Source organism: Monopterus albus, unplaced genomic scaffold (genome assembly GCF_001952655.1).
Source record: "Monopterus albus unplaced genomic scaffold, M_albus_1.0 scaffold1.1, whole genome shotgun sequence".
Taxonomy (NCBI): domain Eukaryota; kingdom Metazoa; phylum Chordata; class Actinopteri; order Synbranchiformes; family Synbranchidae; genus Monopterus; species Monopterus albus.
Window position 1 is genome coordinate 2589896 of NW_018127881.1, and position 26692 is coordinate 2616587.

At 40.4% G+C, this 26692-nt stretch overlaps 2 protein-coding genes across 4 annotated transcripts in view; one reads left to right on the top strand and one right to left on the bottom strand.

Annotated features, from left to right (window-relative positions):
• Positions 1–778: 778 nt before the first annotated feature.
• On the bottom strand, positions 779–7537 carry tbc1d20 (TBC1 domain family, member 20). Of its 3 annotated transcripts, XR_002276749.1 has the most exons (9): positions 6776–7450; positions 6331–6516; positions 6052–6132; positions 4642–4828; positions 4337–4438; positions 3633–3774; positions 2665–2843; positions 2114–2435; positions 779–1996 (listed from the first exon to the last, which is right to left on the bottom strand). XR_002276749.1 is itself a non-coding variant. In XM_020622094.1 (8 exons), exons 2-8 carry the CDS (start codon positions 6428–6430, stop codon positions 2171–2173), a joined length of 1056 nt encoding a protein of 351 aa, XP_020477750.1. In that variant the 5' UTR covers positions 6431–6516; positions 7457–7537; the 3' UTR covers positions 779–2170. The 3 variants fall into 3 exon arrangements, 2 of the variants coding, with proteins under 2 accessions (XP_020477750.1, XP_020477626.1); XM_020622094.1 differs by lacking the exon at positions 6776–7450 and adding an exon at positions 7457–7537 and having other exon boundaries at positions 779–2435; XM_020621970.1 differs by having other exon boundaries at positions 779–2435.
• Positions 7538–7694: 157 nt separating this feature from the next.
• Positions 7695–26692, top strand: part of znfx1 (zinc finger, NFX1-type containing 1) — a 19656-nt gene continuing 658 nt past the window's right edge. The window contains exons 1-19 of the mRNA XM_020622219.1: positions 7695–7830; positions 8549–8611; positions 8713–9677; positions 12929–13163; positions 13307–13656; positions 13831–14010; positions 14272–14378; positions 14758–14996; positions 15152–15283; positions 15603–15751; positions 16077–16229; positions 16328–16442; positions 17601–17839; positions 18842–18981; positions 19519–19651; positions 20356–20523; positions 22408–22518; positions 22722–22828; positions 22993–26672. Of these exons, the coding sequence (XP_020477875.1) occupies positions 8566–8611; positions 8713–9677; positions 12929–13163; positions 13307–13656; positions 13831–14010; positions 14272–14378; positions 14758–14996; positions 15152–15283; positions 15603–15751; positions 16077–16229; positions 16328–16442; positions 17601–17839; positions 18842–18981; positions 19519–19651; positions 20356–20523; positions 22408–22518; positions 22722–22828; positions 22993–25420 (5997 nt within the window). The 5' untranslated portion in view covers positions 7695–7830; positions 8549–8565 and the 3' untranslated portion in view covers positions 25421–26672. The remainder of the gene's footprint in view (positions 7831–8548; positions 8612–8712; positions 9678–12928; positions 13164–13306; positions 13657–13830; positions 14011–14271; positions 14379–14757; positions 14997–15151; positions 15284–15602; positions 15752–16076; positions 16230–16327; positions 16443–17600; positions 17840–18841; positions 18982–19518; positions 19652–20355; positions 20524–22407; positions 22519–22721; positions 22829–22992; positions 26673–26692) is intronic.

Below are 26692 nucleotides of genomic sequence, written 5' to 3' on the forward strand. Positions count from 1 at the left end.
AAGCCATGAGATGCCCCAAAGTAGCCAGATATTGTCTTGAGGAAATGTCAAATTGAATAACTTATTGTATCAACTACATGTGAAACTAAAGAAATATGAAAGATTAAGGTGGATCTTCCTGATCTGAAAAATCTTTCTGTAGATGTGTCAAAATATTCCTTAATGTAAAATGAGGGATGAGTAAATTAAGTTTTAATTATTCTAACAAGGTAAACAAAATTGTTTGTGGAAGTACTATATCAGGCAGTTATTTCTGTCAGTACTTGGCTGCCACAACATGTACATGCTGTTGTTAAATATATTGTGCAGAATGATGTGTAACTGTGTCCAAATAAATCCAATGAACATTTTAACTGTACTTTATTAGTACTCTCTTGAACAAGTCTACATTAGTATGACACTTTGATTATAACAACATAAACATAAAAGGTAGATAAATTGTTTAGTGCAACAACAATAATTGAAAACCAACTCCTCTCTCAGGCTCCTCAGACCATCACTGAGGTCACCTTCCTTTTTATCAGTCAGTACTGTACATCTCTTAACAGTTGACTCAGAGGTTCACTGTAAAGGCAAATTAATGGACCATAATAGAGAAATGGGATGTCCAAGTGTTCAGTTCCTCATTCACAGTGGTAAAAACAACTTACCTCACCTTCAGTGACTTTTACAAGGTGTTTTTAGTTGACTGGTTTTCTTGTGCAGTCCAATGTAAATGACCTAGAACTGAGTTACTAAGTCTAACGATATCTATAAAAAGCCATCATAAAGATTTAAGCAATGTAACTTTACCATCGTGGAATAAAGTATTCTGACAAACGGTTTGCTGTGTATTTTCTGCATTTCAACTTGGGTATTAAGGTGAGTGTCACACCACTGAAACCAATGCAGCTGCCTGTTCAAATGTGGTTGAATGGCAATGAAACAGTGGAACGAGCTGGACTGCCTCTGCAGCAAACGCTGCCATTCTACACCTAAAGCAATACAAAAAAATGACTAACAGCATGCATTTAAAGTCACGTTTAAAACAATGTTGGAAAGCATTAATTTGAAGGCTTGTGCACTTTTTCTGGGCGCCCTTACAGCAGGAGTGAGCAAAGTGTCAAGTATGTGCTTTTGTTAAACTAATGTGGTCAGTGCAAACTCGGCCCCCACCACTCTTTGCCCTTACCAGACTCCAAGTGAATGAGTTGCTGAACTTCGTAAATCATCTACTCCAGAAAACATACCCTAATCATATGAGGCCATGAAACACACATTTTTAAGGTTGTGCAACAATTACATGACTGAAAGCTCTAGTAAACCACTTTTGATAAGATTGATTTTATTTTTTTTTTTTTTGACTTCCTGGACTGCAGAAGCTATAATCTATTTTGGAGTCTAATCCTCATCTTTTAAGAGGTGAAAGATATTTGGTCCCAGAAAAAAAAACAAAACATCTTATTCTGACTAAAAGACACCTGTTAAAACTTAAGGGACAAATTTTCCTAAACATAATGGTGGCCTTAAAAAGTGCTTGTTTAACATGATCATGTCTCTATATGGCTACTTTACATACCTACCAGTTTATATTAAGAAATCGTAAACAAAGACAGGATTCTAACAGTTGTCTATTTGGTCTTAGTCCAGGTATCAAACAGATAGCAAAGAGTTTGTCGTCACCACACACACACACACACACACACACACACACATACGCAAGATCTCTTAATTGGCAGCAGTTTCAAGTGTAGTGAATCCACCGAGCTTTCAGCATAAATCTCTGCGAGCATAACTCAGTATTAGATTATTGCAATACCAAATATAAATAGACTTTAATAATGACACTGTCAATAATAGGTCTTAGAAATACAGTCTCTTCATGACAACAGGATGGATTCTACATTTCACAACACCAGCAAGTGTAGCTGTTATACTGGTGCATGCTCTTCAGGAGCAGCTGGGCCCCAGCTGGGCCCTTAGAAACCCTCCATACAGCAGGATGTTTAGACACATCCTGAAAATTAAAAGAAGAGTGTTAATTACTTCAGTTTAGACAGTACACCCCAGACAGTGTTACTGGCTGCAGGGCTTGTGGGTTAATTAATTAAAGGGCTCTTAGAATCAGACCCACCAGCTAACTTCAGTCAAGAATGGATGAGTTGCATTGAAGGGGTAAAGGAGGAGCAGTTCAAGGAAACAGGTCCAGTTTGGGGGCCCACTCCAGGGCAGTGTTCATCAACGTGAAAGCTGCTGCCCCTAAAGCCACTGTCAGACCCATGACAGCCAGTCGAACAAACCGCCGTGCTGCTGAAGGCTGTGCTACTGCTACTACTGAGCTTGCCGGGGAGCTCTCCAGAGCAGACTGTTTTTGTCTGGGTCGACGACGGAGAACAGAGTCTGGTTGCTGTTGAGTGGACGCGAGGTCAAAGTCCTTAAAGGTAGAGGTCGCCATGCTTAGAAGATAAAGGGATAGAGACACCAAGAAAGGCAGAAAATGAAAGGGTTAATTAAAGAACACCGAGTGGCTAGAGCTTGTTGAGAAGTGGAAGAAACTAAAACATGAGTAATACTTTTTAAAACAAGTCTGTCCATGTTGAAGTAGAGAAATAAAAGCAAGAACTAAAGCACTGAATCAAGTACTGTTCGGTAAAGGTAGGGTGGTAAACTGAGGAAGTTAAATACCTTTCATATGAGGCAGCCTCTTTAGCCAGTTCAGAAGGAGGAAACTGGACAAACAGGTCTCCTGCTCGGCTGATGAGTGTCTCATACGGCAGATCCTGGGGAATTTGTGACAGCAGGTGATGAACCATCGCCATATCACATTCACACTCCAACACCTCCTCTTCCCTGTACAGTACAATCTGCAACAGAAGTACAAATAATGCACAGGTGCATTTGTCATTGCAAGAGCCAACATAGTAAAATGTCAAAGAGGCAAGGATTAAGAATGGCACGCCTACTGTAGCGCACATGCGGTTAAAGCAGATGAAGAATTTGGAATTGGAATCTCAATGGAATGCTAAGGTAGTGAACCCCTCTGGCTCTTCTCAGAGGTGGAGATGGGTTTTCCTTTCTCAGGAAAGGACCACCTCACAGTCTGTTAATCTCAGACTTTGAGCCTCTGGGACAAAAAAGACTCTTTTCTTTCTTTGACTGGATCAACGTCGAAACAACATTCTGATTCTAAACTTTGAACTTAGTACTATGAATTACTGGGGAATCCAAACACACACAAGACATTTGCCCAGTCCTGCTCTGAACCCCACCTAGATGAGAATCCCTTTTGATCAAGAACCCTGCAGTATGCGGCAGTAAGCCTGGCTGTCAATCTCCTGCAGTGTAACAGTCAGCAGATCCTGCACCACCCTCTCCCTGGTATGCCAGACACTAAAGGGACTCCTTTCTCGACTTGTGTTGTATATAAACACTCAACCATCACCATTCTAAATGCAGTACATGTTATGGCATCATTCTAACAAGCAAGCATTAGTCGTTACACAGCCCCTTTCAACGGGCATATTGTACATTATATCCTTACGTTGTTACACGAGCATCTGACTGAAGATATGCAAAGCCTCAAATGAAAGGATACCTCCTCAAAGAATAAATGCTGTATTTCTAAGCAGAAGTGCAGATTTTAGGTAACTCACCACAGCAGCAAAGTAAATGGGCATCAAAGGGTGGCAGGCCAAGAAGAAGTCATACAACCGGACAACATGGCGGAAGTCTGACAGCACATGCCCAAACCAGGTGATCAGCCAACTGAGAGCAAAGACCGTGCCCACCTCAGCCCTAAGAATCAAAAACATGACAGAGATCCTCAGCACACACACCTGTGATGTTTTCTGATGCTCCACTGCAGGTACAATATATAGCACATAAAACACATAAGGACTCATTTAAAAAATGTTCATAATATTTCAGTCAATGCTGAGGCTTTCTTTGCTGAAAATACACTCCTGTGCCTGTTTTGTTTGATGTTAAAACCTAGTAATAGATGCATCTTTTATCCCATGTAAAGCAATCAAACTGAAAATAAATGTTGGTATTATGTGGCATAAAATGTCCAAAATGCCCAAATTAGGGCAACAGACACTGGTGAGAGTGTCTATAGAGCAGATACCAATGGTTATACTTTAACTGTCATAATCATACGGAACTCTCAGCTGGGTATGAAGCCTTTCCTCCCTAATATTATCAGCACTAAGCCTTAGTTATAACTGTGTCACTTGGCAAATTTACTGCATGTTCATACTACATTTTGAAAGGGTTTATATCTACTGGGCAACTTCTCAGGGGAGACAGAAAATAATCTGATTTGGCTTGTTGTCACTAATATAGCAGAAGGTCTTACTGTTGCATGAAGTCATGCACCTCAGGGTTGACCCTCTCAATGATGGGCATCAGATAGTTCAGAATATGTTTTGTGTTGTCCATGGTGGGATCCATGAAGTCCCTGAGAAAGAAAGTAAAGCAGCACATTTTACAGTGCATAACAGATCACTGCTGAAGGAAGTGCAGAAGAAAGGAAGAGAGAAAAATGATATTTAAAGGCAACAGATAATAGGTAACAGAATAATAATAAAAAAAAAAAGAGTATAGAGTAGAACAAATGAGCTGCTAATGATCCTATATATACACACACACGTTAGTACGTACCTGAGGTGATGCGTGGAGAGCTTTTCTACAAGAGCAGTTGCAAGGCGCTCTCCCAGGACTAATAAGAAGGTGACAACAATGTCATGGTATCCTTGGTAGTAGTGCAGCTGGGGATTACGTTTCAGAACTTGGAGGATGATGTCAATTAGCTCTTCTTGGAGACCCTCCCTCTGCTCATCTGGCATACCTGTACAGTGAAAATGAAATTCATATACTTATTGGCTTAGTAAAACTTTGGGTATGCCACCTCACCAGTGACCCTGTAATTGTAGAAAGGAATAACTGTTTTCACCCTTCACCTGATGACTGACAGAACTTGGCACAGATCAAACTTCTATGGAGATAAAATACTATCAAAAATGTTACAAATGCGTGTTTAACGTTTTGTCTGTAACAAGCGATTTGTGTGTGTGTGTCTCATGCTGTTCACAAATGCATGCTGTACAAACTGCACATAAAACACATTTTACAAATGCTTAAAATCGATTTTTTTGTGTGCAGTTCTTTAGAAAGTACGTACACATTGTTACCTACGCATGCGTGGATCGTCTAACACACACGAATCACCTTCCGTGCACACACGGATTTTTGAGTGTTTTTCCGCACTCTCAAAAGTCCACGATCCACGAATGCACGGTGCGTTTAAGGACACGTGGAAAACTCGGGCATCTGAGTTTCCAAACCTGTTTCCCAAACAAAAGTATTTACACAACGCTATTCCAAATGGACATTACATAAAATAAACAAAAATATCTAATACATAACACGTTTTAACAGAGAACATTCCAGTTGCCTGCAGTTTGTGGTGCATGTTCTAAATTTTTATATATTTAGAATTTAGAAGTTATGAGGCTAAAGTTAATGTTCCGCCCTGCAGAGTTTATAGTTTTTCCAGTAGGGTATATTTCCGCACATATTCATCCCGGAATATGTGCGGAAAAACACTCAAAAATCCGTGTGTGCGCGGAAGGTGATTCGTGTGCGTTAGATGATCCACGCATGCGTAGGTAACAATGTGTACGTACTTTCTAAAGAACTGCACACAAAAAAATCGATTTTAAGCATTTGTAAAATGTGTTTTATGTGCAGTTTGTACAGCATGCATTTGTGAACAGCATGACACACACACACAAATCGCTTGTTACAGACAAAACGTTAAACACGCATTTGTAACATTTTTGATAGTATTTTATCTCCATAAACTTCAGTGAGATGACTGTTTGATGATGGTGTAGAAAAAATAATTTAAATTCCAAATTTAAAGCAGTAATACATTAAGTTGAACAAATTCATTTCTCTAGATCTATAGATTTGGTGACCAGGACTGGTGCACCACTGCTGGCTGTGTGTGTTGTACACACAGCAGGGGTTCATGAAACAGTCCTGTACACAGGTGTAGGGTCTACTGACCAGGAGGAAACCTCCGCAGTGAGCGCTGAACATCCAGCAGGACTTGACTGTAGTCCTTGTTATTCTCCCGCTCCACTTTTTCTGGAAAAGACATATCACCATCAGCATTACCGAAATCTAATACATGGGGGAAACCTGCACCTGCTGTGACTGTGTGTGAAAATTTGTCATGCACATAGAGGAAAGGTATAGGAAGGTAATGTGCAATAAATAACATATAGATAATACAGTAAGTGGCCTATATTACTCTGCCTGCATATGCATGTGTAGTTAGGGTACCTGGCTCCTCATCCAGTACATGAAGGGGGACGTTGAGAAGCCGAGGCCAGACCTGACAGCGGATCTCATCAGTCAGCAGTCCTCCTTCACTGATAGCCATTCTCCTCAGAGCTGCCACATCCACTGGAGTCACGCTCAGTGCCTGGGTGATGTCCGCAATTTTCCTCCTCCGTTTGGTGTCCCAGTCTGAGACACAAACACCGTGTTTAATTAAGCTACTATCCTCTATGTGTTGACCTAAATATTGCAGCAGTTATTTTACATGAAGCAAATAAGTTTGCGGACGTTAGGGGAATATGGTTATCTATCTCTGTTAGACACTAGCTGTAATGTTATTCACATAAAAAAAAATCTTAAAATTGGCTTTAAGCTACTGAAATATCCACAAGATGCTGTGTGTGATAGCCAAGAGTGAAGACCTAACTTAGCGACATGACACTGTTACCTTGTCTTCCATTCACCGGTGATGAGGCACCAACACGTATTGATTCCTCCATTTTTTTCTCAACTTCTTGACGTTTCCTTGTTAGATAACATTACTTGTCATCCTCCTTTGTTTGGCTAACCTCGATTTAGCTCTCTGTGGCTGTCAACTGGAAGCTAGCTGTCTAATTAGCAAAGCTAGGCTCATACAAACACGACCCGACGGTTAGCTGTTCCGTGTTAGCTAGTTGTCAAGCTAACAATACACTGCCAAACCATTATTTTCAGTAACTCAGTCATCATTATTCCGGCTACTGCCACAAAAGAAACAGCGCTTAATTAACAGCAATAAGGATGAAACGGCTAACCTACATGTTTACATTGGCTGAACAGACCAATCAGCATTAGCTAACCTTCCTGCTCAGACGGACGCATGACGTAAGGAGTATGGGAGGTGACGAAGAGGAGGCGCCTACACGTGATGAGTAAAGCCTTCAAATCGTACACTATACTCTAATCTTAATTATCATACATCCATGCATTAGGTCTTGCAGATATTCAAACAATCGTGAGCAGCCATTATGCAGGAAATGGGCTGTGTCACTCTCTATAGCGTGTTCGCCCTATTGAGTGTATGCATCTATCCACCATAAATAGTGCACTCAAAATTCCACAGTGGAACGGAAGTAGTCGTGCACATTACCTGTACATTTATTCTTGCTAACAATGGAAGGCTCCGCGTTTTATCAGAGGGATGATGATAAATCACGATGAATAGTCAAAGGATTTTTCAACAGTGATATTAAGTAAAATAGGCCAGAATCCATTAATAAACAAGTAAGCTACCGGATGCTGCGCCATTCCCTATACGATCCGTTTGTGTTCGGAAGAAACGAAAACGAAAATGACTGCATTCACTATAAATAGCAGTTTCCTGAACTGAGGATTCAGTGTCTCAGCAGCTGGGAAGCTTAAAGAACCTACCGGGTGAAAGGGATGCTGTCATAACAGCATTCAGGCCTGCTTCTTTAGCTTAATGTAGGTTGAAATATAAGTGTCAAGTGGATTTCACTCAAGGTAAGTTCTTTCTTTTTTGTCTTACTTTGAGCTTGGAGGCATTGGGCACCTGGCTAAATTTCCAGCCTATGATTGAGAATAATCATAAAGATGAAGATCCCAACTTATCGTTATAAATTGCTAATCGGTACAAGAAATGTAGAATTGGGCATTTACTAGTCTACCTTTCTAGGCAACTGTTAAGCTTGTTAGGTATTTCAGCTGATTCGTGAGGTATGTTTTTGTTCTAGTGAAAAGAAACCTACTCTCTCATGCAATACCTTAGTGTATCCAGTAGAGGGCTCACTCTCCATTTGGGTTAAGTCTAACTGTAGTCTGTTCCTATTCATATAGGCATTCCAATAAATATCACAAAGCAACAGTGCTCTCTTGGGAATGAAGGGAGAAAGGCTAGATAAATGATACTTTGATTTCTTTGGAAGATATACACTGTATTTAGTGAGATCCTCCCTCCATATCAGTTCTCAACTCTCTTCTTTCTTTGCGAACCATACTGATAACAGTGAGGGGAAATGCATGAATAGAACAGAGAGCATAATGGCCACTTATCAGTAGTAAGACATCACTCACTGCTATATTATTCTGGCTGTTTTTATGTGCTTATACATAAATGAGACATTATCAGATTCTTCTGTAATTGTGCTAAATTGGGTTATTTTCACTTTCACTCCAATTTCTTGCCAGTCAGAAATGATGTTACTAATCTAAATTTCAACAGCCACCACATGCAAGACTATGGAGAGACTGACTTTAACAACGGGGAGAAGAGGACCGAGTAATGGTACAGTAATTACATAATATGAGACAGCAATCAAGTGAGCACAAATCTTGCAACCACTATATTACTTTTCAAGGTCTCAGTGTATGAATGTTTTTCCCCAGATTGTGACACTGGCCAAAATGCAAATGCCCATGGAGGTAGGGGAAGAAGACAAAGAAGTGCACAGAAAGACCAAGCAAGAGGACGAGAGGGCAGAAGAAGAACAGAGGAGACAGATGGAGGAGGAGGAGGAGGAGCTGAAGGGCTTAATTGGAGGGGCAGAGGAAGAGCAGAATTAGGGAGAGGAGAAGAAAGAGGTGCAGGTAAAGAGAAAGACAGAGGTGGAGGTGAAGGGCTGCGAGGGAGAGGAAGAGGCAGAGGTGGAGGTGAAGGGCTGCGAGGGAGAGGAAGAGGCAGAGGAGGAGGAGGAGGAGCAGCAGATGGAAGGAGAGGGGACGAAAGAGTTGTGGGAAGAGGAGGCGGACAGAGTGGGGGAGGGGGAAGGAGAGGTGGAAATGGATGGCATAGTGTAGACAGACAAATGGGTAGATTAGGAAGAAATGGAGAGCCAGACACACCGGAAAGAAAAAGAGCAGGAAGGGAGTTTGCAGAAATGGGTGTAAGGAGAGGAGGTCATAGTGTGGACAGACGAGGAAGTAGAGGGGGTGAGAGAAAAGACCATGAGGGCGACAGACAAGAGCATGATGAATGGCGATTATATTCTACAGGCAGAGTCAGGACACCACAGGGCTGTGGCCTGGGGTATAAAACACTGGAAGAACTCTCTGGGAAAGAGCCATCTGTAGTGGCCATCACCCTGTCCTCTAACCAAGCCCTACAAGGTGTCCTGAGTGACACAAAAATGAGGCAGGACCTTGTTGAACTCCTCTGTCTAGTGATGAGTAAAGCCTTCAAATCATACACCAGCAGAGCCACTCTGCAGCACCTGGCTGGCATCATAAAGGATTCAGGGTTTTTCCGGACCGTCCTGCCCCACTATCTAGTTGGTATGGTGTCAGAGTTCAACCCTGTCCGCAGGGCACAGTACCCACGGCAACTAGAAAACATCCTGGCTATTCTCTCACAGGTAAATACAGAATTAATAAAGGAGCCAATCACTTAAGGATACATGAAGGAATAGATGATAAATGCACAGTAACATCATATCTGTACTGAAATAAGTGAGTCAGCTCATGAGTGGTCTTTGCTAAAGGGCACAAACAGACACCTACAGAGTTTTTTAAGTGAATAGTTCTTTGCAGTAAAATATTTTCTGTAATTGTAGTACATTAAATAATTTTCAAAATGTATCTTCAAAAGCAATTTAAATCTACAGTTACTTAAAAGCCTCTGGAAACTTGGTTTCATTAAATATCCACAACTGAACAAGCAACAATAAAAGTCAAAATTAAAAGTTTAATGCTCAAAAATGACTAGATTACATAATCTTTTTCATGCTAAGCCCATCCACTTCAATCCTGTGATAAAAGCACAGACATAAACACAGGTACGTGCATTTTGCCCATGAAATTCGCATATCAGATATGTTCAGAACAAAATAGCAAAAAATATATTGATATTGGCAAGGGTGAAATATATTTTGGACAGGAAAGCACTACGCATTTTGTATTCCTCATTGATTCTACCATACTTAGAGTATGGCGTTGAAAACTGGGGAAATACAGTGCCTTGCGAAAGTATTCGGCCCCCTTGAACTTTGCGACCTTTTGCCACATTTCAGGCTTCAAACATAAAAATATAAAACTGTAATTTTTTGTGAAGAATCAACAACAAGTGGGACACAATCATGAAGTGGAACGAAATTTATTGGATATTTCAAACTTTTTTAACAAATAAAAAACTGAAAAATTGGGCGTGCAAAATTATTCAGCCCCCTTAAGTTAATACTTTGTAGCACCACCTTTTGCTGCGATTACAGCTGTAAGTCACTTGGGGTATGTCTCTATCAGTTTTGCACATCAAGAGACTTAAATTTTGCCCATTCCTCCTTGCAAAACAGCTCGAGCTCAGTGAGGTTGGATGGAGAGCATTTGTGAACAGCAGTTTTCAGTTCTTTCCACAGATTCTCGAGTGGATTCAGGTCTGGACTTTGACTTGGCCATTCTAACACCTGGATATGTTTAGTTTTGAACCATTCCATTGTAGATTTTGCTTTATGTTTTGGATCAGTGTCTTGGTGGAAGACAAATCTCCGTCCCAGTCTCAGGTCGTTTGCAGACTCCATCAGGTTTCCTTCCAGAATGGTCCTGTATTTGGCTCCAGCCATCTTCCCATCAATTTTAACCATCTTCCCTGTCCCTGCTGAAGAAAAGCAGGCCCAAACCAGGATGCTGCCACCACCATGTTTGACAGAGGGGATGGTGTGTTCAGGGTGATGAGCTGTGTTGCTTTTACGCCAAACATAACGTTTTGCATTGTTGCCAAAAAGTTCGATTTTGGTTTCATCTGACCAGAGCACCTTCTTCCACATGTTTGGTGTGTCTCCCAGGTGGCTTGTGGCAAACTTTAAACAACACTTTTTATGGATATCTTTAAGAAATGGCTTTCTTCTTGCCACTCTTCCATAAAGGCCAGATTTGTGCAGTATACGACTGATTGTTGTCCTATGGACAGAGTCTCCCACCTCAGCTGTAGATCTCTGCAGTTCATCCAGAGTGATCATGGGCCTCTTGGCTGCATCTCTGATCAGTCTTCTCCTTGTATGAGCTGAAAGTTTAGAGGGACGGCCAGGTCTTGGTAGATTTGCAGTGGTCTGATACTCCTTCCATTTCAATATTATCACTTGCACAGTGCTCCTTGAGATGTTTAAAGCTTGGGAAATCTTTTTATATCCAAATCCGGCTTTAAACTTCTCCACAACAGTATCTCGGACCTGCCTGGTGTGTTCCTTGTTCTTCATGATGCTCTCTGCACTTTAAACGGACCTCTGAGACTATCACAGTGCAGGTGCATTTATACGAAGACTTGATTACACACAGGTGGATTCTATTTATCATCATTAGTCATTTAGGTCAACATTGGATCATTCAGAGATCCTCACTGAACTTCTGGAGAGAGTTTGCTGCACTGAAAGTAAAGGGGCTGAATAATTTTGCACGCCCAATTATTCAGTTTTTTATTTGTTAAAAAAGTTTGAAATATCCAATAAATTTCGTTCCACTTCATGATTGTGTCCCACTTGTTGTTGATTCTTCACAAAAAATTACAGTTTTATATCTTTATGTTTGAAGCCTGAAATGTGGCAAAAGGTCGCAAAGTTCAAGGGGGCCGAATACTTTCGCAAGGCACTGTAAATACCTGGATGCAATCAAATTTCCTTCAGTTACAGACAAGACTGAAGTTATTGCTTTTGGTAGCAAGAACGAAAGGACCGAAGTTATTGATCAGCTTGATTGTAGAACTATGAAGACAAAAACTCAAGTTACAAATCTTGGTGTCATAATTGACTCAGACCTGAACTTCACCAGTCACATCAAGGCCACAACTAAATCAGCTTTTCATCATCTCGAACAAATAGTACAACTCTGAGGTCTCATGTCCTGAGAAACTCACTGATGCTATCGTCTCCAACAGGCTGGACTGTTGTAATGGTCTTTTGTCTAGCCTTCCCCAAAAGACTGTTAGACAACTTCAGCTCGTTCAGAGAGGCTTAATGATTAATTAGATGGAACATTGTGGGTGTGGTGTAAGAATGTTAACACTTTGTAATAATTCTTTAGTATATTACTTGTGTGATGTAAGAATGTTAACACTTTGTAATAATTCTTTAGTATATTACTTGTGTGATGTAAGAATGTTAACACTTTGTAATAATTCTTTAGTATATTACTTGTGTGATGTAAGAATGTTAACACTGTACTAATCTTTTTTTAGTATAATACGTGTAGGTAGAAGTGAATTATTTACTGCTTGCAAACCAATGATGGTAAGATGATGTCATGGGGTAGGACTGGATAAGTCTGACTTCTTCCTACTCCATTCAAGCATGTACTAGGTATAAGCAAATTGATATTGGATTATGTGTGTTGTCATATCAACTGTTTTTACATGCTTGAAAGAATAAATCAAATCAAATCAAATTGCCAGTATTGTTAAACCTTTTACAGAAAACGTTGTGCTCCTCTGAAACTCCATTCCTTTTAGTAAGAAGCTGATAGAGAAACTAAGTTTTCAGGTTCTTAACAAATGTTGTATCTATGTTTCTAAAACAAAATATATATACTTATATGATTGCTTCGGTGCTTAAATTGGTAAATGAGTAATTGAACTCCCTTTAGAACATGTAATTTAACTATATCCTCAATATATGTTTATTAGGTGCTCAACATTTTTCCTGCTAGCTCAGTCCAGGCAGTGAGTTTGCTACTGACACTGCTCCAAGCCTCCATCAACAACCTGAGGACATCGGGAGTGGAAATCCAGCCTCAGATGGAGGAGACCGTTGAAAATCTGCAGGGCCTCATCCAGCACCTCCAGGAGAGATCCAGAGACGGTACCCTGCGCTCAGACAGAGACACCTACGCCCTCCTACCCAATGAAGATAACAACCCAGGTAAATGGTTTTTAAATGTTTTGATACCCTGTCCTCAAGCCAACACCACAGAATTTCCCAGGAAGTAATTTGATCCGATTTTTTAATGGCAAAATATTTTACGGATATGTGAGCAACAGAAACTCTCACAATTTCTGACACAGGTGAAGAACATCAAGATTTCAGGGACTTACCGATCTACCCAACACCTGAGGAGTTCCAGCAGGACCACAGGCCCTTTCTTAGGCCCAACCTCACCTCTCAGCGCTACACAAACACCCACCTCTACCTTGACACTCACTTCCGATTGCTGAGAGAAGACTTTGTGCGACCACTCCGTGAGGGCATCCAGCAATTGCTCCAGAACCAAATGGCCCAGGGAAGGAGTGATAAGCCACTGAGGACAAAGCGCTTTGATGATATTCACATATATTTTGACGCACGGCTGGTTGTGCCCAAGTGCACGCAGACCGGTGTTGCCTACGTAGTCCAGTTTGACATTGAGCCACTTAAGGTTAGCCTGCGGATGGATTTACAATCTATGTTTGTCTCAGTCTAATTCTCAAATTACATTTTATCATACAATCAGACACATTAGTACATAAACTGTCATTTTGTTATCTAAATGGAAAATGTCAAGACTTCAGTTAACATGTATATCAATATGCTTCTGTCATCTTTCCTTCAGTTTGTGCGCTGGCAAAATTCCAAGAGGCTGCTCTATGGTTCCCTGGTCTGCCTATCCTGTGATAATTTTGAGAGCTTCTTGTTTGCCACAGTATCAGATCGGGACCCCAAGAACCTGGAGCACGGGCAGGTCCAGATTACCTTCACTGAAGAAAGCAGATTGAAGCTGGCCAGAATTGAGGTAGGGCAGTAATTTTTGTGTTTATAAGGACGGAATGCATGAAGTTGCTGAGCATTTGATTTCAGCTGCTTGATCTACAAAAACTGTCGAAGTAATGCACAATAAGTTGGCAGTTCATGAAACATAACTTTCACCATTTGATGCACTGTAACATAGTTATTCTAAAACTTCTGCAATCACTTGACAGGTCGCAGTTAAATCATGCAATACATGCGCAGTGACAGAACACCTCTAAACAAGTCTGAAAACTTTTTCCCACAGAAAGATCAAGTGTTTCTCATGGTAGAGACCACGGCCTACTTTGAGGCCTATCGTTATGTCCTGGAGGGCCTCCAGAAGCAGGAGGAGGACAGCCTGCCCTTTCAGAGGTGTGTGTTTGTGTGCTGTGGAGGAGTTTCAGACTTTACTGTCAAGGTCATATAACCTCTCAGTGTTTTCAAAACAAGTTCACATTTTCAAAGGCCAGCGGGTGGAGAAACTGCACAAAGCAAGTTCAGCAATCCCACTCTTAGTTGGCCCGAGTTATTTATATCAGTGGGGTATTTCCCTAAAGGCTTTCACACATGGATGAGTTGAAAAGCTCTGTTTTCGTCCACACTCCCAGTGTCCTTGAAGATAACTAACCTTTATCATAAAGGATTTTATTGTAAGCTTTAATCTGGCCCCTGAAATCCCTTATTAGTAATGTGTCTACATCCTCATTTTACACAGATGCTAAATATTTTATTCTATTTGTCATACTTCCAGGTATATTGTGGAGTGCAGCACAGATGTGCTACCCCCAGCCTATCTGCAAAGAAAAGACATATATGACCTGTCCTCCGTTGCTAATCCTGACTGTAAGGACAGCATACTGCCCTTTCATAGCATGGAGGCAGGGACCTGGCCGAGCATGGAGAAGCTGGGACTTGATGAGTCTCAGATGAAGGCCTTCCAGCTGGCTATCACAAAGGAGCTGGCCATCATCCAGGGACCTCCTGGTACTGGTAAGACATGGAAAAGCCACTGTTGGAAGGATGACTTAATTCATTTGTGAATGAAAAGTGCAAGATTTTTTTCAAAACAAGCAAACAAGAAACGAAAGGTTAAAATTTCCTCTTATACTTGAAATCAAGATATTGCACTTCTTACATTTTCTCAGGAAAAACCTATGTCGGCCTTAAGATTGCTCAGGCTCTGTTGACCAATCAGAATCTTTGGAGAGATGAAAATGGCATGGCTCCGATGCTGGTAGTGTGTTACACTAACCATGCCCTGGATCAGTTTCTTGAGGGTAAGCAGTGCTGCCAGTTAATACAACACCAGATGTAGTTTATACTGTATGTTGGTTGAGGGTTTGGCAGAAATGATTTTAAAACAGTTAGGTCTCTTGTCAACAGGAGTGCATCTATTACTAACACAAACAATAATTCTTGGCAAGTATCTTTCTTTATATGATGAAATGTTCACCAATGGTCCACATATAGCTACTTCAAATCTGAACTTTTCTTTGCAAACTCCTGGTTTGTGCTCTAGAATGAGTAAGGTAAGACAAACAAGATTTCTATTTTAGGGGTTATATGATGTGCATTTGTTTTGCCTCTGCATCTAAGGAATCCATACTTTTCTGCGAGATGGCATAGTGAGAGTAGGCGGCCGTAGCAACAGTGAGATCCTGAAGCGTTTCAATCTGAGGGAGCTGGCCCACTCACGCGACTTAAGATACAGACCGCCATCTCACCTGCGTACTGCATATAATGAGGTGAGCTCATGCTGCTTGACCTGCAGTGTGAATCTCATAACTTAAATTGATGTTTCAAGTTGCTTCACACTTGTTTATTTCTCTTATGCAATGCATTTTGTTGCATATATATGAAAAGAATAAGTTCAAATAATTCCTAATAATATAGTATATTATATACTGTATTAAAAATGTATCACATTGGTGTTTTGCACATGTCGTATGTCATCTTTTTATATATTTTATATGCCTGTTCATATGCTTTTCTCTTTACTCAGTTTCAGTATATAACACATTCTTGTGTGATTTCTCCATCTAATCAATGCATTTATAATTTGTTTAATAGATTTACAAGCTGCTGTGTCAGGAGGAGAGGACAATCAACAGGCAGAGTGTGATGCTAGCGTGTTCTCTGAAAGGTGTCCTTCGTGAAAGCTTTTTAGAGCGCTTCATTTCTGACAGACACTGGAACAGTCTGCACTGCCCACCTGTGCCACCTGTGAGTCAGATTGGGGAAAAGTATTTTGTATACATGTATAAATTCAAACAGAACAAGAGACGAAACGCATGAGCTCATATTTATCAAATGATCTGTAGATGGAGGATGATTTTAGCTGCAGTCAGAAGCCTCCCAGTCTGATAATGGAGTGGTTGGGTTTGGGTTGCACCGTCTTCCAGCAGAGGGGGACAGAGAATGCAAACATAAATGGAGGTAAAGCTTTTATTGTAAGCTGGTCACACTGAAACAATGTAAAAGGATGTAGTAACTGATTTCTTGTCACTTATTGTGTGTAAACAGACCCTGGAATTTATATTTTCATTAATCTGAATGGACTTTTTTATTACAGCACAAGATTCCCTCATATACATTTTCTAAATAAGTAAAAATCAGCTTAGCACTACTTGACAAATCCTGACAAATCATAACTTTCCACATTTTCATACCACAGCAGTGGTAACAGAACATCTAGTGTTGTCTGTGTAAAGCTGTTTCACCTTCACCTTGTTGGGATGGTAATTGACTGACCAGGTAAAATCATTACAGTGTTAAAGAAGTAATGGTGTCACATGCCTTGTCAACCAGGAGACACATAAGACCGGAACTGTTATTAGATTTTAATTGCATTTCAACAATAACCTCTCATTTTAATATGAATTTGTAATAAAATATGTATTGAAATGGAAAATATAGTTTTAGAGAAGTAGCAATGCTCTTTCTGTAATTATCCATCTTCACAGTAAATTGATGTGATTAGTGCTTGAAACCTCAGCACCGCCTTTTAAAGTCATAAATTAACTGGTGTTTCACAGTTAACTCTGCTTTCTGTGGCCCGTTTTCTGGAATGCACGCAGGTTAAGAGTTGTTTACTGTATTGTTATTTATTTATTTTATTTGATCTTTTGCATCCATTTATAACTGAGTTGCTTTTAAAGTGAAAATGTCATATTTTCACTCGCAGTACAAAATAATTTGCATGAACACCAGCCACACAGCCCTTGCAGCTCAGCTCTCCAAACCAGATTAAATTAAGATGTAAGAGCTTCAAAACAGCTAAATAACCAGCAAATTCTAAGTCTAAACTGTTTCTGCAGCAGGATTTTGTAGATAAGCATTTGTAATCAATCCAACACTCAGCTTAGCTAGACCATTTTAGTGACTGAAAATTATGCAAGCCATGAAATATTATGTTGAATGAACATAGACTGACACTGTCCGTCCCCTCACTTATGTGAGGACCTTTTTACTCCTTTGTGTTTTGTTTTGCACCATGCAGTATTATAAGATATCAGCAAAAACTAAAATGTAATATATTTATTGTACAGGGTGAATGAAATCATTTACATACTGATTCTTATGTCAATGTCTTAGATGTAGCACCAGAGGACATGATGGAGGTGGACGAAGAGGATCTCATTGAAATTGAGGAGGAGGCAGATCTAATCCAGGCAGAGCGGATTATTGAAGGCGACACTGGTCGCAGAGATGGCAGAGATGGCGGAAAGAAGGGAGACATGGAAGAGGCTGTCCACGCAATGGAAGAACTGATGCTGGCTATGAACCTGGATAATGCTCAAAAACAGGTTGAGCAGAGCGAGGACGGTTTTCAGGTAAAATTAAGAGGAGATTTTTCATGTAGAGACTGTGATAAGTTTAACATTTCATGAGTGATTTTTGTTAAATCAGACCAACTGGATGAGAAGGCAGTTATTTAAAACTATAGCAGATTGGTGTAGATGGATTACTGGAGATGTTTGCACATGCTTACTGGGAACGTAAGTGCTCTGCTGTAAGCTACCATGTCGAGTCTTTTTGTAACTACAGTAAACAAAGTTATGCATTACTGAGGATTAACAAATGTGTTCAATGCATGTGTTTTCATGTTTATAATTTTGAAAGCTAATTTTTGGAAGAGTTTGCACCATGTATTATTTAAATCCATGTTTGCTTGTTGGCAGGCTTCCCTGCTTTGTTGGCACGTTGCTTCATTTCGTAGCACATTACTGCCACCAACTTGTCGATCAGTGGAATAGCCCAAAGCCATTGGCAGGACTGTGCACCATGTCACCTCCTTGCAAACATGCATGCTTGTACAGGTCCCCATCCATTTAAAAAAATAAATAAATAAATAAAACATAGGGTACCCTTAACACAATAGTGCAGCACCTGCAAAAGGGAACTTTTAATTACTTACTTAAAGGAATACTTTACCAACAAAAACTTTTTTTTTTTGGATTATCAAATACTCATCAGTTCCTAGGCTTGAAATTTAGGGAGTTAATGCAGCAGTTAACATTTTATTCCAGTGGAGACTCCTGTAAAAAGGTCTGTATAAACGTATGAAACAGTTCCAGTACCATAACCTACTTTTCTGCCACTGATGTTCCAAACACTTAAAGGTTCCACATTTCTGTGTCCCCTCATCTTCAAGTACAGCTTACAACTTGTTTAACCTATAATGTTATTTTTTAACAAAGCTGATTAAGAGATTGCACCATCCTTTTTCAATTAAAGAAAAACAAAAGCCACTTTAGCTAGAATTGAAAACAAATTAACCATATAATGAACTGAGGGTCTGAAGTTCAAACTGTATTCTTTCCTAATCTATACAGATGCAACCGAAGCAGAGGAAAAAGATGAAGAACAAAATCAGAAATGAGCTAGGGAAGAGCTCAGCCATGACAAAGGAGGAGGAAGATAATGTCTGCGATGTTTGGATGCTCGGGCTGCCAGACAGATGGAGACTCTATCGGTACATCTGTGTCTGTGTTTTACTTTTCTTTTCTTTGTTCACTAACTAGAGTATGTGTTTCTCTCTGAAACTCTTCCTTTCTATCACCTTCACTAGTACCTTTCTTACATTTCTGTCCTTCTTCGCTCCTACATTTTTCTTCTTTTTGCATTTTTGCTCATCTCATCCCAACCTCGAACTGGTAGAAATAATCTATTCTCAGAGTGTATAATTAAGTAGCCCAATCACCACAAAAATGTATCCCAGAGGACCTTCTCATCTCAGAGAGCCAAGATATTATTTCTATTGCTGTTGAAATAGGCCAATAAGGACTCATATTTACATAAATTAACACACAGCAGTTTTCTTCCAAGACACACACATGGTATGGCCAAAATTGTTTAACTATACTTGCAGCAATATCACATACAGGCATTGTATTTTTGACCTTTGATTATACTTCTAGATGTAGAGCTAATAATGATGGGTTTCAGGCATTTATATAATAGTTTCAGTAGTCACAGAGTTATTATTATTATGCTTTACTTATGTCTGCAGGTTGTGGGTGGCACGTTACACTGTAGAGCTTCGCACCAAAGTCATAGAGTCTGAACAGGACTATCAGAATATAGCGGACAGACTGGTTGATGTAAAACAACAACAGGACCTTTGCATCCTCAAGAAAGCCACGGTACAGTATGTCTTTTGTAGTAAATAGTACTGTAGATCAAAGTTTTTCATGGTCCTTTATTTAGTCAAATCTTTTTTGCAATACCAAGAAGAAGTTGTGCTTAATTAACAGTCTAACGTTAACATCAGTTTTGTTTTTGAAGAGACTGTGGGGGTCAGATATGGCAGTTTACAGGGTTGGTTCATCCAAATTATACAAAACACATTTTCTCACTTTAATATAGTGGTACCCAATCATACAGACCCTTTGGGTTGTTTCTGCTCAGCTACTGAGAAATGCATCTTTGAGGTTTCTGCTTCTACCCCAGTGGAGGTGAATGAGCTTTGTGTGTGGTATTACAGTATGCTGATCCAAATACATGCCCTAGTCACTAAGAGACCTTTCTTCTCTCTAGAGCTTTCTTAGGTACTATCTCTTAGGTAGAAAGTAGTGAAAACTTTTTCACAGTAGCATTTGGGGATCACTGTGAGTGAAAAGACTGAGGTGAAGATGCCAGATAATCAAAGGAGACAACAGAAAGTCACTGTGCTCGGGCAAGAAATAGTCCCCTTGGAAAAACCACAACCTGTCGTGTTTACACTTAAATTTACCAAGCAAACAACAGCTGATGTGTTAATAAGCTTCAGAGCTGCTGGTAGGCAGACTTTGTTACGTTTGGACAGAGCCTGGCTGACTGTTTCCACTGTTCCCATCCTATCCATCAGGTTATTGGCATGACGACAACAGGGGCAGCCAAATTTCGTACAGTGCTACAGGAAGTGCGTCCACGTGTGGTGATTGTAGAAGAGGCTGCAGAGGTTCTCGAGGCCCACACCATCACCACGCTGAGCCAGGCATGCCAACACCTCATCCTTATTGGAGACCACCAGCAGGTAAGAGCGCATACAGACAAACAGGGCAGTGTTTCCTAAATCCTTGGTGGATCTGCGTCTCATTAAAACCCGTATCCCTATTTGTGCATTGTTATATTTTAATGAGCCAACACCCACCAACTGAAATGACCCCATTTACATGTCTAGATAAAAATATAAAGGACAATCTGTCATGAGGGATTTTGCCTTAAGGGAAATGGATGCTCAGCAAAAAAAGCAAGCCATTACAAGAGATAGAGGAGAAAAGAGTGATATGCTGGACATCAGTAGACTATTACAACAACTTGTCAGGGCCTGCCAGAGACATATGGCCAGGCAGCCTGTCTAGAAATCTGCACTATGTGTTCACAACTATACACACTTCTATCTCACAACTCAGTATTCTGTCCTGGTCTCTTCTTTGTGTGTAGGTTCTGTCTGTTCTTTTCCTAAAGGTCACTCATTGTGCTAAGTTTATGCATGAACATATGCATGTATTTAATTTCACAAACAAACCTGATTTCCTTACAACTCTACTGAAAGTATAGCAAGTATAAGAAAGGAATTTAAAATAAAGCTTGACAAGAAGATTACTTTTATTGTAACCCAGGCTTGGAAATCAATGACCATTTTTTATATATCAGGAATATCAGTTTAATATAAAAGCAATTTACCACTGTGCCTGAAGCTCCCTTCCATTTTTTTAATAGAAGTGGGTGAACAATTTAACATACCATACACATGTTGACTACAAGTGCATATTAAATTAATTAAATTTAAAGTATCTCTGATTCGGTTATTTACATTACTGGACAGTTACAGTGGTTTTAAAAAAAAATGATATGGTATTCTGATTGCATACATATGAGTTAGTCTGTTTGTTTTATGGGTTTAAAGTCATTAGATAGTAGTCTGTTGAATCCATGATGAAGTGTTCCAAGCTTTGTTTTTGCGAAACCCAATGTTGAATCTGGACATACAATGGAGGTGGATGGATCACACTTACTGAGTAAAATAAGCTTTGGCATTGTTGTGCTGTTCATTAATCACAGGTTTGGTGTTGAATCGAATACGACACAATGCCTCACATTTATACTAGAATTTGTCTTGCCTCCCCCGCACGACTCCCACATACATGTAAAATCACACTCAGCCCTCCAGCTAAATTAGGTTTGCACACAGACACACATGCAAACATACATGCAAACTGTGAAAAACGTAACAGGACAGCAATAGGAAGTTATGGTGTATTTGCATACATTCTGTATCGCTATCTAGTCACACTTTCAGCTATTTCTCAATACTGCTGCCATAGTTTTAACAAGAACCAGGAGAACAAAATACATTTTAAAGTGCTGCTGCTAGTTTATAAATCACTCAGTGATACTGGGCCAAAATACTGTACATTTCTGATCTCCTTGAAGATTACAAACCCTGCAGGGCTCTTAGAGCTTTATGAAGTAGCCCGTTTGTAGAACCCTGGTTCAGAACCTAACAGAGTGAAGCTGCTTTTAGCTAGTATGCCGCACAAATGGAACTGATTTCTGGATGATCTTAAATGTGCCACAACTCCAGACACTTTCGAATCTGAACTGAAAACTCTTGGTTCTCTTCTGTTCTTCTGCTTTCTGTGTCGCATTTGGGGAATTTATACTTTATTACTCCACTGTAGTTGTCCTCCTTCTTTTCTTTTTTTCTCTGTTTCTTTTATCACATTTTACCTTTATTTTGTCCTAATTGATTTTATTCTGTCTTTTAATGCTTATTGTTTTTAATATTAATATGGTCCTTTGCCCATGGAAAGCACTTGGAATTGCCTTTGTTTTTGAAATTTGCCATTTAAATAAGGTTGCACCCATAGCAAAGTGTTTAGGGCATATGATTAACATGTGATTTCTCCTTTAGCTGCGCCCCAGTGCCACAGTATATGACCTTGCTAAGAACTTCAACCTGGAGATGTCCATGTTTGAGAGGCTGGTGAAGATGGGACATCCTTTTGTCAGGCTTAACTACCAGGTTTGTGTTTCTGTATCTGTTGATTTGTTGCAGGATCTATCAGTCAATAAAATGTAGACGTCTTTAGATGATGTGATTATAGATAAGGTAAAAGCATGACACTTACCTGCTAAGTTTGTATGTTTGTAGGTCCATGTATGCCTCTGTTATATTTATATGATTTTCTGTGTTTATCTGTTTTTGTGTTGATATTTGTTTTCCAGCATCGTATGAGACCAGAAATTGCCCGTCTTCTGACCCCACACATCTACTCAGAACTAGAAAACCATCCCTCTGTGCTGGACTATGACAATATCAAGGTATATAATAAATGTTCTCCAGCTGTCTCCTACTTGTTTTTCTTACTAGTGAATATCTGTTTACTTTTCTGCATTGATAAAAACACGTCTTTGCATAATCTCTATACTAGACTTTTAAATATATTTTGATTCAAAGTCAGACAACGTAAAATAAGAATGCTAAAAACAAAATAACCAACTTGTTCTTTGTGGAGCACAGCTACCAAGAACAAGAGATCAAAGATGGGAAAAGCCATCGGAACCAACATGAGGCGATGTTTGTAGTTGAGCTTTGCCGCTATCTTCTCTTACAGGATTACAAACCAGAGCAAATTACCATCCTCACAACCTATACCGGCCAGCTCCACTGTCTGCGCAATCTCATGCCTGCAAGTCACTTCTCAGGGGTCAAAGTACATGTAGTGGACAAGTATCAGGGAGAAGAGAACGATATTGTCTTGTTGTCCCTGGTCCGCAGCAACAAGCAGGATAAAGTTGGCTTTTTGAACATACCAAATCGAGTCTGTGTAGCCTTGTCTCGTGCCAAGAAAGGGCTCTACTGTATTGGCAACAGTACAATGTTGGGCCAAGTCAAACTGTGGAGCAACATTTTCCACACTTTGAGGGAGGCGGCGCAGATTGGGAAGGCTCTAACTTTGTGTTGTCAGAATCATCCAAAACAAGAGATAAAAGCATCTTGTGCTGAAGACTTCAAACAAGCTCCTGAGGGGGGCTGCAATCAGTCTTGCCAGTTCCGTTTGGATTGTGGTCATGTTTGTGCTAGAGCCTGCCACCCCTACGACCCTGAACACAAGAAGTACAAGTGTACCAAGAAGTGTGAGAAGATTTTATGTGATCTGGGACACAGGTGCACATTTGTGTGTCATAAAAAATGCCCAGAGAAATGTTCAGTGAAGATTGAGAAGATCATACCCCAGTGTGAACACATACAGATGGTTCCTTGCCACCAGGACCCAAGCACATTTGTATGCAAGGAGCCTTGCCAGAAAATGCTAAGGTGTGGACATCTATGTGATTCACTCTGTGGCGAACCGTGCACCACTCAATGCAAAGTGAAGGTCACCTTAAACCTAAAGTGTGGCCACAGCCAGGCTGGTGCCTGCTTTTATAAAACACAGACAGTGGGGCCTGAATGCAAGACCCCATGTGAGCACCAGCTAAAATGTGGCCATGCCTGTCGTGGCAGCTGTGGCAAATGTTATCAGGGACGCTTTCATTTCCCATGTTTACACCAGTGTGAGCGTCTCCTTATTTGCTCTCACAAGTGCATGGAACCTTGCACTCGTGATTGCCCCCCCTGTAATAGACCATGTGAGAATTGCTGTGTCCACAGTAATTGTATGAAACCATGTGGACAGCCCTGTGCTCCATGCATTGAGCCTTGCGCATGGCAGTGCCCTCATCAAAGATGCACTAAGCTTTGCCATGAGCCATGTGATCGTCCACCATGCACCCAACCCTGTGCCAAGACCCTGGATTGTGGTCACCCATGTATAGGTCTGTGTGGAGACAAATGTCCAAGCAAATGTCGCGTCTGTAATCACAAAGAAGTCACAGAAATTTTGTTCGGCACTGAGGATGAGCCTGACGCTTATTTCATTGAGCTTGAGGACTGTGGACATATCATTGAATACACAGCCATGGATCAATATATGGGGATGGATGACAGTCAGCAGGTAAATGAAGAAGTAGCCATAAAACTAAAGGAATGTCCCAGGTGTCGCACTCCTCTCCGCAAGAATCTTCGCTATGGAGCTCACATTAATCGCAGTCTGGCCGAGATAGAGATGGTAAAGGAGAAGATAAATGGGCATCAGGTGGATATTGAAGAGCACAAGAAAGCTCTTAAAAAGCGGATGGAGGAAAACCCCTTCTGTGACATGCCTCTGCAAAAAACATATATGCAGATCGAACACAGACTGGAAAAGCGCTTTCTCACAGCAAATGACCTGTGGATTCTGGAAAACAAAATGGATTTCCTAATAAGAATTGCAAAGTTACTGGAGATTGAGGAAGAACAGAAGTTGTTCACTAGGCTTAGGAAGAATGTTACAGAGTTTGTGGACTGGCTCAGTGACCACCGCCTAAAATTCACAGACCAGCAAGTCTATGATTTGCAGAGAGAGCTACAGAGACTTACCCTGCTGGCTAATCTCAATGCCCGTTGCCATATGGCAAACAAGAGAGGACAAGGTGACAAAATTCAATCTGAGGTACAAAAACTAAGAGATGTTCTGGAAACATTTGGCCAATTCACTGAGCAAGATGAACAGACAGTGAAAGAAGGCATGAAAGAACTAGACGATAAATTTCCAGGACTAAAAGGGTTGGGGATCAATGAGGAGGAGAGACAGATGATTGTCTCGGCTATGAAAATGCCTCCTGGACACTGGCATAAATGTCCTAATGGCCATGTTTATCTTATAACAGAGTGTGGTGGAGCCATGGAGAGTCGGCGCTGCCCTGATTGTGATGCTACTATTGGTGGAGGCAATCACACATTGGCAAGTGGCAACCAGGTTGCCTCAGAGATGGATGGGGCACAGCACCCTGCTTGGTCTGAAGCCTACAACTTAGCAAACTTTAATCGCCTTGACTTCTGAAAGCCAGTTTATAGGCGTTTATCATTGCTGTTGCTTTTATGGCCCCAACTGTTGACTGCAAAACCACATTATGAGCGGCATTTGGCAATAATTTTATAATTTTTAGAATTGCACTTCTATAGAAATGTTAACTACCTAATGCACAAAAAAGAGTTCCTTCTCACTACTCCCTCTCCATCCTATGGAAGCCCGTTTCCACCAGTACAAAAAAATTTTTTCTGATCTACAAAGTCATAATTATGAGATAAAAAGTTGAAATTTCAACTTAGTAAGTCAAAATTATGAGATAAAAAGTCGAAATTTTGACTTACCTAAGTCATAATTATGAGATAAAAAGTCAAAATTTCGACTTACCTAAGTCATAATTGAGATTTTTAACATTTAACTTCAAGCATTTCTCAAGGCAACATTTCAGTGAATTTTCCAAGGAGATGGATTGTGACTACATTGATGATTACTTTAAGCGTGGCTTTACCACAGAGGAAATACTTCATTTACTCTCTGATTCTCACGGGATTGTACTAAGCAAGCGCACCCTTGAGAGGATTTTAAGCAAGAAGCAGCTCTGGCGTCGAAAGAACAAAACCAGTGTGGCTGATGTGGCAGCTTTCATTGAACAGCAACTGGAAACATCTGGTCAGTCTCATGGTTATAGATGGATGCACCAAAAATGTTGGCTGCATGGAATTGTAACTGACAGAGAAACTGTTCGAATTCTGCTCTGTTTATTGGATGGTGAAGGTGTTGATCTGAGGTCGAGAAATAGACTCAAAGGCGTGTTTATCACAGCTGTGGTCCAAACTATGTCTGGCACATTGATGGCTATGATAAGCTTAAGCCATTTGGAATTGCAATAAGTGGATGCATTGATGGGTTTTCAAGAAAGATGATCTGGCTTGAAGCTTACAAAACAAACAATGACCCAAAGATCATTGCAGGCTACTACATGGATGCTGTAATCAGCGCAGGTGGATGTCCTGCCAGAGTCAGACTTGACTTAGGAACAGAAAATGGATATGTTGCTGAGATGCAGAGGTTTTTGCATTTTTCTGAGACTCAAGCTGAAAGAGACAGTGTAACCTTTGGTCCAAGCACTGGAAATCAGCGGATTGAACGATGGTGGCTGATCTTGCGCAGTCAATGTGTTCAGTTTTGGATTGACCTCTTTGACAAACTAAGAGCAGATGGCTACTTCTCAGACAACTTCTTGGACAAGTCCTTGGTCCAGTTCTGCTTTCTTCAAACAATACAGGTATGTGCCCAGTAGTATAA